Source organism: Corythoichthys intestinalis, chromosome 12 (genome assembly GCF_030265065.1).
Source record: "Corythoichthys intestinalis isolate RoL2023-P3 chromosome 12, ASM3026506v1, whole genome shotgun sequence".
NCBI lineage: Eukaryota > Metazoa > Chordata > Actinopteri > Syngnathiformes > Syngnathidae > Corythoichthys > Corythoichthys intestinalis.
In genome coordinates, this window is record NC_080406.1 from 21606498 (window position 1) to 21619158 (window position 12661).

At 39.8% G+C, this 12661-nt stretch overlaps 1 protein-coding gene across 6 annotated transcripts in view; it reads left to right on the plus strand.

Moving 5' to 3' along the window:
• The window catches only part of LOC130927091 (plakophilin-4-like), a 249057-nt gene that overhangs the window by 189614 nt on the left and 46782 nt on the right, over positions 1 to 12661 (plus strand). For all 6 annotated transcript variants that reach the window (XM_057852634.1, XM_057852635.1, XM_057852632.1 and 3 more), the window contains one exon: positions 3532 to 3745. In XM_057852634.1, coding sequence (XP_057708617.1) covers positions 3532 to 3745 — 214 coding nt within the window. The remainder of the gene's footprint in view (positions 1 to 3531; positions 3746 to 12661) is intronic.

Consider the following 12661-nt stretch of genomic DNA (forward strand, 5'->3'; position numbering starts at 1 on the left):
ATTTTTGAACTAAGGAAGAGCACTCATCACACAGAAAACAAATATGAAGAGCAGTGCGCCGCCGCCGTTTTCGAAAGCCGTTTTCCGATCGGACTCACTCACGCAGCGACCCACTGTCTTGTCCGGTTCTCACGCCGCCGCCCGATAAGTGCCATTTTCGGCTTGGGATCGTAACGACGACCGCCCTCACCTACGGTTCTACCTCGGCCGCCGAGAATGCGCTTTGTTCGTGCCGTTTGCCTTTTAGCTTTGACTTTTAATACTGTGGGTGATCAGGAAAGACTGTTTACTGTGTCTAAAAATAATTATAGCGGACCGCCAGAAGCCAAATCAATTAAGAAGCCACTTAAAGACATTCGACCCCAATCTCATTGATAAGCCGCTTGATTGTTTTTCAGCGAAAACGTGCCGAATATTGCCAACAATCGTCCTGCTTTGTCAGTGTTATATCAGTAAACCAGTGAGCATTGTTAGCATGCTCATTGCAAAATGACTACACACCATTGCAAAGGAGGTAATACTGAGTGTGAGCAGCAAAAATAAAAACTGTCCTTCTGTCCAAGGACACTCTTTTTTTCCTTTATTCATTTTTGTTTTTTCGGTCAAATTTTTTGGCATATTGTCCTCATGAGTGAATGTTTCTAATCAATTTGAATTTGTTATTATTTACTGATTTTATTACATTTCATTTTTCTGTATCAAATGGTCAAAAATGTACCTTGAGTGTATTTTAACAGTTCGAATGTGACTTTTTTTTTTTTTTTAATTCAGGCAAATTGATGCACGTCAAGTCTTCTCTGTTACAAACAAAACAATGTTAATAAAGTTATACTTTATTATAAGTTGATCTATGTTGTTGTAAGTTGATCCTTTTTTTCTTTATTAGAAAAAAAGGACACAATATTAGGCAGATGCGTATTTATAATAGTAATTTTATAGACAAATAATACTATTTACAGTGGCGGCAGAGAGTTTGGGGGGGCGCGAAACATTTACGTCTTGCTTGGGGGGGGGCGTAGCAGAAAATAATTGAGAAGCACTGCCCTAAATCAACTGGAAGTGACCCATAAATGCCCCCAAAATCAACGGGACGTGACTGAAAATCAACAGTGAATGACCTCAAAAGGCCACAAAATGAAACTTGTTGGTCACCATTGACCGCCGTAGACGTCCAATCCGTTTGAAGTGGGAGGCGGAGTTTGACTTTTGGGGCAGGGAGGGCACAACATGTTGATGACCCCGAAACGCAGTGTCAGCAATAAAATTAACTTACAAGATTATTTATAATAATAAGTTGACAATTAGTATTTTTTGTTTCCCATCATTCTTGAGGGGAATTCTAAATCAGTCTGCTTAGGCAATACTTTTCGCCAAGATCGTCATCCATTGAATATGGTACGCCCGCCGGTGTCGTGCCAATGTAGTTACCCCAGTCAAAAATGGTATCCCCTGGGTGGAGCCGTATGGAGGTATATTTGTGTCTTTATTATTCAATAAAAAAAGTCACTTCAATTTAAAAAAAAAATGTGTTTGAAAGCAAAAATAAATTTGAAACTCAAAAAAATGCATGTGAAAGCTATTTTTCATAATTTGAAATGTTTTTTTTTTTTTTTTTTATTGGAGTCAAGTTTTTTTGGGGATTGAAGCAACTTTTTTGATTGAAGTAATGTTGATTTGTGTTGGGGCCACATTTTGGCTAGGACATTTTTGTCTTTCTATTCAATCAAAAAATAAGTTGCTTCAAAAGATATATATTTTCAAAAAGAAAAATCACATCAGTCAAAAAAGAAAAATTTCAAACGTGGAAAACGTTTTTGAATGCGAAAAAATATTGCTTTTATATAGGGCTGTCAAAATTATCGCGTTAACGGGCGTTAATTAATTTTTTTAAATCAATCACGTTAAAATATTTGACGCAATTAACGCATGCAATGAATGACCCGCTGGCATTTTGCCTCAAACATTACAATGAGGCCGTTTATGGACATTAAGAGTGAATGAATGCCACCGGGCGCTTGGGGGCAGCGCCGTTCCATACTCATGTTATGTCTTCTAAACGTGGGAGAATTAGTAGTTTGTGCTGTATTCACAATGCAATGCAAATTGCTATTTGTGCTCCACACATATTTCGGTAAGTTTTCTTTCTTTTAGTGGCAATTATGTGTCTCTTGTTTTATTTTGGGTAAGATATGTACAGATACAGTGGGGAGAACAAGTATTTGATACACTGCCAATGGGTTTTGGTATATGTTATACAGTAAAGGCGAGTGGACACAGGCGTTCTTTGGACCGCACTGTTTATTGGCATAAGCGTCTCCTTCACAACAAACATAAGTATCGTTTAGTGAAAGCACAACAAAAATAATATTCCTATCTCTCAAAAAAAAAAAATACTGTTCTCAAAAAGAAAAGCACTTGTCTATAGTAATGAGGCCCTATTCTGACACACAGTTAAACAACAATGCAAAATAAACTGGCATTCCATATCAATTTAGCTATGCAAAATACACGTAAAACTTTTCACTCTATTTTTATTATTGTTATATTTATTCTTATTATTATTATATTAACTCTACTTTTGATTGAACATTTTGTTCAAATGAAAACATGAAGAGGGGTTTTAATATAAAATTACTATAACTTGTAACTATAACATTTATCGTTTAAGAACTACAAGTCTTTCTATCCGTGGATCACTTTAACAGAAAGAATGTTAATAACGCCATGTTACAATAAACAAATACAGTACTGATGTACAGTATGTTGTATGTATATATCCGTCGTGTGTCTTATCTTTCCATTCCAACAATAATTTACATAAAAATATGGCATATTTTAGAGATGGTTTGAATTGCGATTAATTGCGATTAATTTCGATTAATTACGATTAATAAATTTTTAAGCTGTAATTAACTCGATTAAAAATTTTAATCGTTTGACAGCCCTACTTTTATATATATTGCATTTGAACACTTAATTTTTCATTGAAAAGTTTTTTTTTTCTTTTTCCTTTCTTTGATTGAAGCAATCCTTTTTGTGTTTGGGCCATATTATGGGTAAGAAATTTGTGTCTAAATCATTCAATCACAAAAAAAGTTGCTTCAATACAAAAAAAAAAAAAAAAAAAAAAAAAATCAATCAAAGAAAAATCATTTGAAAAATAAAATTGCCCTCCCTATTTTTTTTTAAATGACCGTTTTTGCAAAGCAAATGACCGTCTAAGGTGCTAGTCACATGATCTGTTCGAAAAATAATTTTGACCCATTGTAAATATTTTTTTGTTAATTTCATTCATTTTTGTTGCAGTTTTATTGATTTAGGAAAGTCAATTTCATGCAAAGACACTTTTCGGCCACCAGGGGGGCCTGGCCACCCCTTAAAATCCGCTTATGGCTGCCACCCTCCCAGTTCAAATGAATTGGACGTCGACTAGTGATAAACTCAATTCAGTTCACAGCAGAAGGATGAAAAGAGCTTGTTTTCCTGTAACAATGTGCGTATGGTAGTTACTCTTATCGATTCTCCTTCCAGGTGTGTCGGCTCGGCGGCGTCAAACACCTTGTTGACTTGCTAGACCACAAAGTGCTAGAGGTCCAGAGGAACTCCTGTGGAGCTCTGAGGAACCTGGTGTATGGAAAAGTCATGGATGAAAACAAAATCGCTCTGAGGAACGCGGGTGGCATACCGGCTCTGCTCCGACTGCTGAGGAAAAGCGTTGACGCAGAGGTGCGAGAACTCGTCACAGGTGAGCCAGCAAGCTTCAAGTTTTCAGTGTCTGCCTTGACTCGGGAGATTATTTAGTTTTGAGAGAGTATTGTTTGGCTAAAAAGCTCAATTGCTTGCTTGCTTAAGTCTGAGCTAATTGGAGCAGTATTGAAATCGTGTACTGGTCAGTACAATAAAGGTTTCACAATGTTTAATTCACAGCATATTGAAAGAACAGATTGTGTTTGGTATGATATTCCACTGCACACTTTTGAGGGATACTTGTTTTATACAATGGTGGGCGTTGTAGTTTCATTCTTGAATGCGGACAGGACAGACTGCAGTGGATTGTAGGCGTTTCACTTTTGTTTGTCATCTGAGCCCAGAAAACATGCTGTTAAATCCACACTGGTTGGGATAAGGGTGGAGCAGAAATGAGCAAACCGAGCCATTTGGCTTCCAGGTGGTTGATTCAGCTGTTTTTGCTCAGCTTCAGCCCATGTTCCACCTGTTTTAGGTTACAGGTCCAGTGCTTACAGTCCTTGCACAAAAAAAGGACAGACTAACACAGTACTGTGGCATATTTTCATAGCAGGGACTGACATTGAAAATAAAGACTTCTTGACTTAGCTTCGACAAGTATAATATAACTCAATCTTTACATTTAAATAAGCAGAATGCCTTTTACATACAGTGGTATGAAAAAGTATCTGAACCTTTTGGAATTTGTCATATTTCTGCATAAAATCACCATCAAATGTGATCTGATCTTTGTCAAAATCACACAGATAAAAAAAACAGTCTGTGCTTTAACTAAAACCACTCAAAAATATAAAGGTTTTCAAATTTAATGAGGATAGTATGCAAACAATGACAGAAAGGCAATAAATAAGTAAGTCAACCCTCTGCCTAAGGAGACTTAAAGAGCAATTGAAACCAATTTTTACCAAACATTTTAAGTCAGGTGTGTTCCAATCACTGATGAGTGGTTTAAAGCTCCCCCTGCCAGCTATAAAAGACACACCTGTGTAGGGATGGGAATCGAAATCCGATTCCAATTCGGAACCGGTTCCGAGTGTTTCGAGGCCTCGACATCACAATGAAAAACCCTTAACGATCCCTTTAACGATTCCTAAAGACGCGTATTGCGTCGTGACGTGTCTTGTTGTCCAGACGCATCAAACTAACATGGCGCCAAGAACCACTCGCTCCAAAGTTTGACTACACTTCACCATGAAAGAGTGTGAAAATGAAAGGTTACGACGGGTAAGCACGAGCATTGAGGCCATAAACATAACAATGACAGCACGTAGGTTCAAACGCTCGAAAGTGTGTCTTCACGTCACGAGGAAAAATTACAACAAAGCGACTTGCAATCATTGCAAGGTGGAGATAACTGCATCGGGAGGGAATACGACTGCGCTGTCCTCACAGAGAGGCTAAGGCTCAGTACTGGCTATACAGCTAGCTAAACTCCCAAATGACGATGCAGAAGACGTTGGTATAATTTGCTGACTTTATTCAACCATCACTTGAAGAGTGAAACTTAGAAATGAAACAAATCAATTTCGTCCCCAATAACAAACAGGTTTGCATCAACGTAAATCAGCGATGATTAGCTGCTAATAACAGTAATAACAAATGGTTAGCATTCATTCGCTAGCATTAGCACATCGTTCAAACCACTACACAACTGGATTTAAGTGTCCGATCGCGAGTGGAAACACAACAACAACACAAAAGGTGATACATACAGGCGTTGCCTCTGTAGATATTAACATTAACAAAGAACGTAGGCTCGTAGAAGTGTTTCCCTCTCTCACTAACTCGCTCACTCGCTTGGATGCGGCATTTCTTCTTCGGGTCTAAGCGCGCTCTTCTTCACGAGAGCGCGTTCTTCTTCGCGTGAGGAAGCGCAAGGGCGCCCCCACTTGAGGGTGTAAGCGCCACAAAAACTAAAAGGCATGCATTTCAATGTAATGGTAAATAATACACGTTAACCCAGCAGTCCCCAAACTGCGGCCCGCGGCCCAAATACGGCCCGCCTCCACATTTGGTCCGGCCATTTTGAATTTTTTTTCTTTCTCAATCGTGTTATTTATTTCCTGGCCTTTTCCTTGAAGAATTCAGAGAGGGTTATTTGGTTATTATCTATTTAATTAATAGTGTTTTCATTATTAATTATTATTATTATTATTATTAATATTATATTATTTTTATTTTTATTTACTTTCATTCCGTGAAGAATCCAGAAAGGGTTATTTGATTGTGGCTTTCTGAAAAACAATAATTTTTTACATTTATGCACTTCTGCAATCGTCACACTTTGTCTGTTACAAACTGACCCCGGCCCCTCATCAGAGAAGGGAAAAGTTATGTGGCCCTCACAGGAAAAAGTTTGGGGACCCCTGCTTTAACACATATTGCCAAAGGCAGAACAACAACCTATCTGCCAATATATACCAATATTTTTTATTTCTATTAGATAAATGTTTCAGTAAAATGTTACACATTCTTGTGTATTTGCCACTTATTGCCACAGTTAACATTGAGGCTTTGGGCCTCTTTTGGACTCGTTGTGAGTTTGTAAGGTTGTGGCTTCTGATTAAACAAACTCGATGCCAATCAAAACGTTTATTCTTCTTTTTCCCCAATTTAGAATCGATAAGAGCATCGATAAAGAATCGAATCGTTAAGCAATATCGATAATGGAATCGGAATCGTAAAAATCCTATCAATTCCCATCCCTACACCTGTGTTAACAATTGTCTTGATGAGAAGCATTGTCTGATGTGCGTCATGGCTCCGTCAGAAGAGCTGTCCGAATACCTGCGATCAAGGATTGTTGATTTGTATAAAGCTGAGAAAGGATACAAAACCATCTCTTAACACTAAAAGTCCCAGAGAATTCTGGTACTCCTACTAGTCCCAAACAATGGCCAATATGGCCTGTCCCCCGGAAAACCCAGAAGTGGCAAAAATGATTCAAGTGCTTTTCAATTGGCAAGTCGTTGTTGGACAGACAACAGCCGTTTATATGGAAATGCAACCACTAGACATACATTAACTTCAGACACAATGACCACAATCCATACTCCATGCCCCTGATTCAGTCCTTCTAAACTATAGACACAATTCCTGCTTGACACTCAAATTGCAGTTCTAAAAAGCTTTTTTTTTTCCTTCTTCAAAACAATGTACACATTTGGGCCATTCTTTCTGTCGTTATGTGTGGAGTATAGGAGAAGTGAATTAAAAAATGTGTAAAAAGTGTCAAACTTCATAAATAAATGCAATTAAATAAATGTAGCTTGACTTGAACTGACACAAACTATCACGTGAGTCACGGAGGAGAGGCCAAATCGGCCATTGCTCGGGAATATTAGGAGTGTTTGTCTTGGGAAAGGCCAAGTCGGCCTCTGCTGGGTTTTCTAGTGTTAAAGTCCGGATGTTCATCAATCGACAGTTAGAGAAGTTGTCTACAAATGGAGAGAGTTTAGCAGCGTTGCTTTTCTCCCTAGGAGTGGCCATCCACCAAATATAATGCCAAGAGTTCAGCGCAGAATACTCAGAGAGGTAAAAAAGAACCCTAGAGTGTCTGCTAAAGACTTACAGAAATCACTGGCACAGTACAATATCTCTGTACACACATCAACTATATGTAAAACTATACCTAAGAATGTTGTTCATTGGAGGACTCCACGAAGGACGCCACTGCTGTCTTAAAAAAAAAAAAAAAAAAAAATTGTTGCTCGTTTAATGTTCGCAAAAAGGCACATGGACACTCCACAGAAGTTTTGGCAAAATATTTTGTGGACTGATGAAACCAAAGTTGAATTGTTTGGGAGTAACACACAACGTCAAGTGTGGAGGAAAAATGGAACAGCTCACCAACATAAACACCTCATCCCCACCGTGAAGCATGGTGGAGAGTGCATCATGATTTGGGGTTGTTTTGCTGCCTCAGGGCTTGGACAACTTGTAACCATTAATGGAAGTATGAATTCAAAAGTTTATCAGTATGTTTTGCAGGAAAACCTGAGGCCATCTGTCAGTCAGTTGAAGTTAAAAAAGGATGGATGCTGCAACAAGGCAATGATCCAAAACAAAGAAGTAAATCAACTTCAAAATGGCTTAAGAAAAACAAAATACACGTTCTGTCGCGGCCAAATCAAAGTCCAGAATTAAACCCAATTGAGACGCTGTGGCATGACCTAAACACAGCGGTTATTGCTAGACATCCCAGGAATCTGACTGAACTACAGCAGTTTTGTAGTGAAGATTGGGCCACGATAAGTCCTGATTGATGTGCCAGACTGATCTGCAGCTACAGGAAGTGTCTGGTTGAAGTTATTGCTGCCAAAGGGGGCACAAAATATTAAATGTGATGGTTCCGTTTCATTTTTTCCCCCTTGTGTCAATGTTTGCATACTATCATCATTAAAATATGAACACCTATAAATGTTTGGGTGGTTTTAGTTAAAGCAGACACTGTTTTTTCATCTGTGTGATTGTGACAAAGATCAGATCACATTTGTTGGTGATTTTATGCATAAATGTGAGAAATTCCAAAAGGTTCAGATACTTTTTCATACCACTGTAACTCACACATTTATGTAAGCGTACTGTGAAAACCCATTAAAAACAATCGGCTGCTTTATCTAAAATTTTTAGACAACCTTAGTTTTCCAATATTGTTAAGGGGCAACGTGCAAAACAATTTATAAGCGACTCTTCCACAACTCCTCTAAGAGGTCCAAGTGCTATTTACGTTTCATTTGCGAAACTCAAAAGCAAATGACACCTGCTCCAGGTCAGGGCTCATGTTGTGCCAACAGAACACCAGCCTATATTACCTGCCTGCTCTACCTTCAGCTGTTGCAGTTATTGCTCTATTCTGAAACACACTGTTTAGATAATGAGGTCTGAACTCACAGTGCTGCCGTCTGACATTCATGGCTTAAACTGCTACTTAGATACACTGAAATAACTAAGTCACACATACAATATACAGTGGGGCAAATGATTATTTAGTCAACCACTAATTGTGCAAGTTCTCCCACTTGAAAATATTAGAGAGGCCTGTAATTGTCAACATGGGTAAACCTCAACCATGAGAGACAGAATGTGAAAAAAACCGAAAACAGAAAATCAAATTTTTTGATTTTTAAAGAATAGATTTCCAAATTAGAGTGGAAAATAAGTATTTGGTCACCTACAAACAAGCAAGATTTCTGGCTGTCAAAGAGGTCTAACTTCTTCTAACGAGGTCTAACAAGGCTCCACTCGTTACCTGTATTAATGGCACCTGTTTTAACTCATTATCGGTACAAAAGACACCTGTCCACAACCTCCACACACTCCAAACTCCACTATGGCCAAAACCAAAGAGCTGTCGAAGGGCACCAGAGACAAAACTGTGGACCTGCACCAGGCTGGGAAGACTGAATCTGCAATAGGTAAAACGCTTGGTGTAAAGAAATCAACTGTGGGAGCAATTATTAGAAAATGGAAGACATACAAGACCACTGATGATCTCCGTCGATCTGGAGCTCCATGCAAGATCTCACCCCGTGGCGTCAAAATGATAATAAGAACGGTGAGAAAAAATCCCAGAACCACACGGGGGGACCTAGTGAATGACCTACAGAGAGCCGGGACCACAGTAACAAAGGCTACTATGAGTAACACAATGCGCCGCCAGGGACTCAAATCCTGCACTGCCAGACGTGTCCCCCTGCTGAAGCCGGTACACGTCCAGGCCCGTCTGCGGTTCGCTGGAGACCATTTGGATGATCCAGAAGAGGACTAGGAGAATGTGTTATGGTCAGATGAAACCAAAATAGAACTTTTCGTAGAAAAAGAGGTTCTCGTGTTTGGAGTAGAAAGAATACTGAATTGCATCCGAAGAACACCATACCCACTGTGAAGCATGGGGGTGGAAACATCATGCTTTGGGGCTGTTTTTCTGCAAAGGGACAAGGACGACGACAATGATCTGTGTAAAGGAAAGAATGAATGGGGCCATGTATCGAGAGATTTTGAGTGAAAATCTCCTTCCATCTGCAAGGGCATTGAAGATGAGACGTGGCTGGGTCTTTCAGCATGACAATGATCCCAAACACACAGCCAGGGCAACAAAGGATTGGCTTCGTAAGAAGCATTTCAAGTCCTGGAGTGGCCTACCCAGTCTCCAGATCTCAACCCCATAGAAAATCTGTGGAGGGAGTTGAAAGTCCGTGTTGCCCAACGACAGCCCCAAAACATCACTGCTCTAGAGGAGAGCTGCATAGAGGAATGGGCCAAAATCAGCAACAGTGTGTGAAAAGCTTGTGAAGAGTTACAGAAAACGTTTGGCCTCCGTTATTGCCAACAAAGGGTACATATCAAAGTATTGAGATGAACATTTGGTATTGACCAAGTACTTATTTTCCATCATGATTTGCAAATAAATTCTGTAAAAATCAAACAATGTGATTTTCTGGTTTTTTTTTCCACATTCTGTCTCTCATGTTTGAGGTTTACCCATGTTGACAATTACAGGCCTCTGTAATATTTTCAAGTGGGAGAACTTGCACAATTAGTGGTTGACTAAATACTTATTTGCCCCACTGTACAAACTATGATGCTGGGAACCATTATCAGGAGTCTTGGATGTTGTGAAGACAGCATACAAATGAGGTTCAAAGCACTAAAAAGGAAACTACGGCGTCAGTCGAGGGACAAAACACACACTTGGCTTGATCTCTAATTTAAAACTTGCCCTTGACACCTTTTGGTGTATTGAAATCACTACCTTACATAGTCAAAGAGTGACACTGTGGAAGTACCGCAGCGTACCCATGTGATGTCACCATCCTGCGACGTCAGGCGAGCTACTAGTGTATATTTTGGTTTAAAATTTTACACATTTTATTAAAATGAAAACATTAAGAGGGGTTTTAATATCAAACTATTATATCTTGTTTTAACATTTATCTTTTAAGTACTGCATGTGTTTCTATCCGTGGTACCCTTTAAGAAGTCGATTACCTAAGTGTTAGTTGATTAGGTGAAATCAGAACCTACACCCGCTGCCATATTTGCACACCATGAGGAGCTGCCGTATTAAAATAAAAAAAATAGCCTGTGGTATCAGCCTTCTATGTGTATACATATACAGTAAACAGGTTTAGCATAAATATGTCTGTCTCAAGATAACAGTTGTGGCAACACTCCCAGAATGCTGACAGCAAGGCCCTTTTTTGTGGGGGGGGGGGGGGTCTCTTTTTGTCTTTAGAAAGAAGTCAAATCGATTGTGAGTCTAGTTGTTGGTACACGGAAACAAATCAACAATTTACCCCCTAAATAGATCTTCTGCTGTAGGCTTATTTTACTGTGGCTGACAGGCAAAACAAAAGGAAAGACCTAGAAAGTTTCAAGTTGTTGGGTTCATGGTTCAGTGCCTGCAGATGTTGTCCCTAGCTTTGCCCTCTCGAGCTTTGATCAGGAAACACTCCCGGTCGTGGTGTCATAACATTGACCTGAGGTAAACACACAAAACGGAGTCAGTGTTTCTAAAGCAGGTCAAATCACCAGGGAACATGTCACCCGGCAAAGAAAAATACAGACAACCTAACATTTTTGGAACCCTCAAGGATGATTTATGGGCAATGTCGGCCCTAGTTCGCTTCTGACAGCCTCGTCAGTCAGCTGCGCTTTTTGGATGCCATCCTTGAACATAGTAATTGCTCCAAATCAATATCAGAAGTGATGCGAAGGGTCATATGATTAGGTGATTGGTTTTTGTTGTGTCAAATTGACCTCTCTTGAGAATTCTTGATTTCCCCTGAAAAATTAATTTGAATACTCTCAAGCAGAACGTAACTTTCAAAACTAAGTTCAAGTTTGACAGGCTACATATTCACAAACCCGATTCAAGTCTGTAGAGTTCTGAAACGCTGTTTGTTGTTAATTTATGCACTTCTTTGTGACTTAGAGCGTATGATACAGAAGGTGAGAGCTCAACATGTCTGAAAATATGTTCCAAAACTATCCCAAACTACTGCGACCGAGCTTGTTAGAGTATTGGATTCGCCGAACCAGAAGGTTTGGCATTCTATATATACACTCACCTGGCACTTTATTAGGTACACCATGCTAGTAACGGGTGGGACCCCCTTTTGCCTTCAGAACTTCCTCATTTCTTCATGGCATAGATTCAACAAGGTGCTGGAAGCATTCCTCAGAGAGTTTGGTCCATATTGACATGATGGCATCACATAGTTGGTGCAGATTTGTCGGCTGCACATTCATGATGCGAATCTCCCGTTCCACCACATCCCAAAGATGCTCTATTGGATTGAGATCTGGTGACTGTGGAGGCCATTTGAGTACAGTGAACTCATTGTCATGTTCAAGAAACCAGTCTGAGATGATTCCAGCTTTATGACATGGCGCATTATCCTGCTGAAAGTACCCATCAGGAGTTGGGAACATTGTGGTCATAAAGGGATGGACATGGTCAGCAACAATACTCAGGTAGGCTGTGACGTTCCAACAATGCTCAATTGGTACCAAGGGGCCCAAAAAGTGCCAAGAAAATATTCCCACACCATTACACCACCACCAGCAGCCTGAACCGTTGATACAAGGCAGGATGGATCCATGCCTTCATGTTGTTGACGCCAAATTCTGACCCTACCATCCGAATGTCGCATCAGAAATCGAGACTCATCAGACCAGGCAACGTTTTTCCAATCTTCTATTGTCCAATTTCGATGCGCTTGTGCAAATTGTAGCCTCAGTTTCCTGTTCTTAGCTGAAAGGAGTGGCACCCGGCGTGGTCTTCTGCTGCTGTAGCCCATCTGCCTCAAAGTTCGACCTACTGTGCATTCAGAGATGCTCTTCTGCCTACCTTGGTTTTAACGGGTGGTTATCGGAGTCACTGTTGCCTTTCTATCAGCTCGAACCAGTC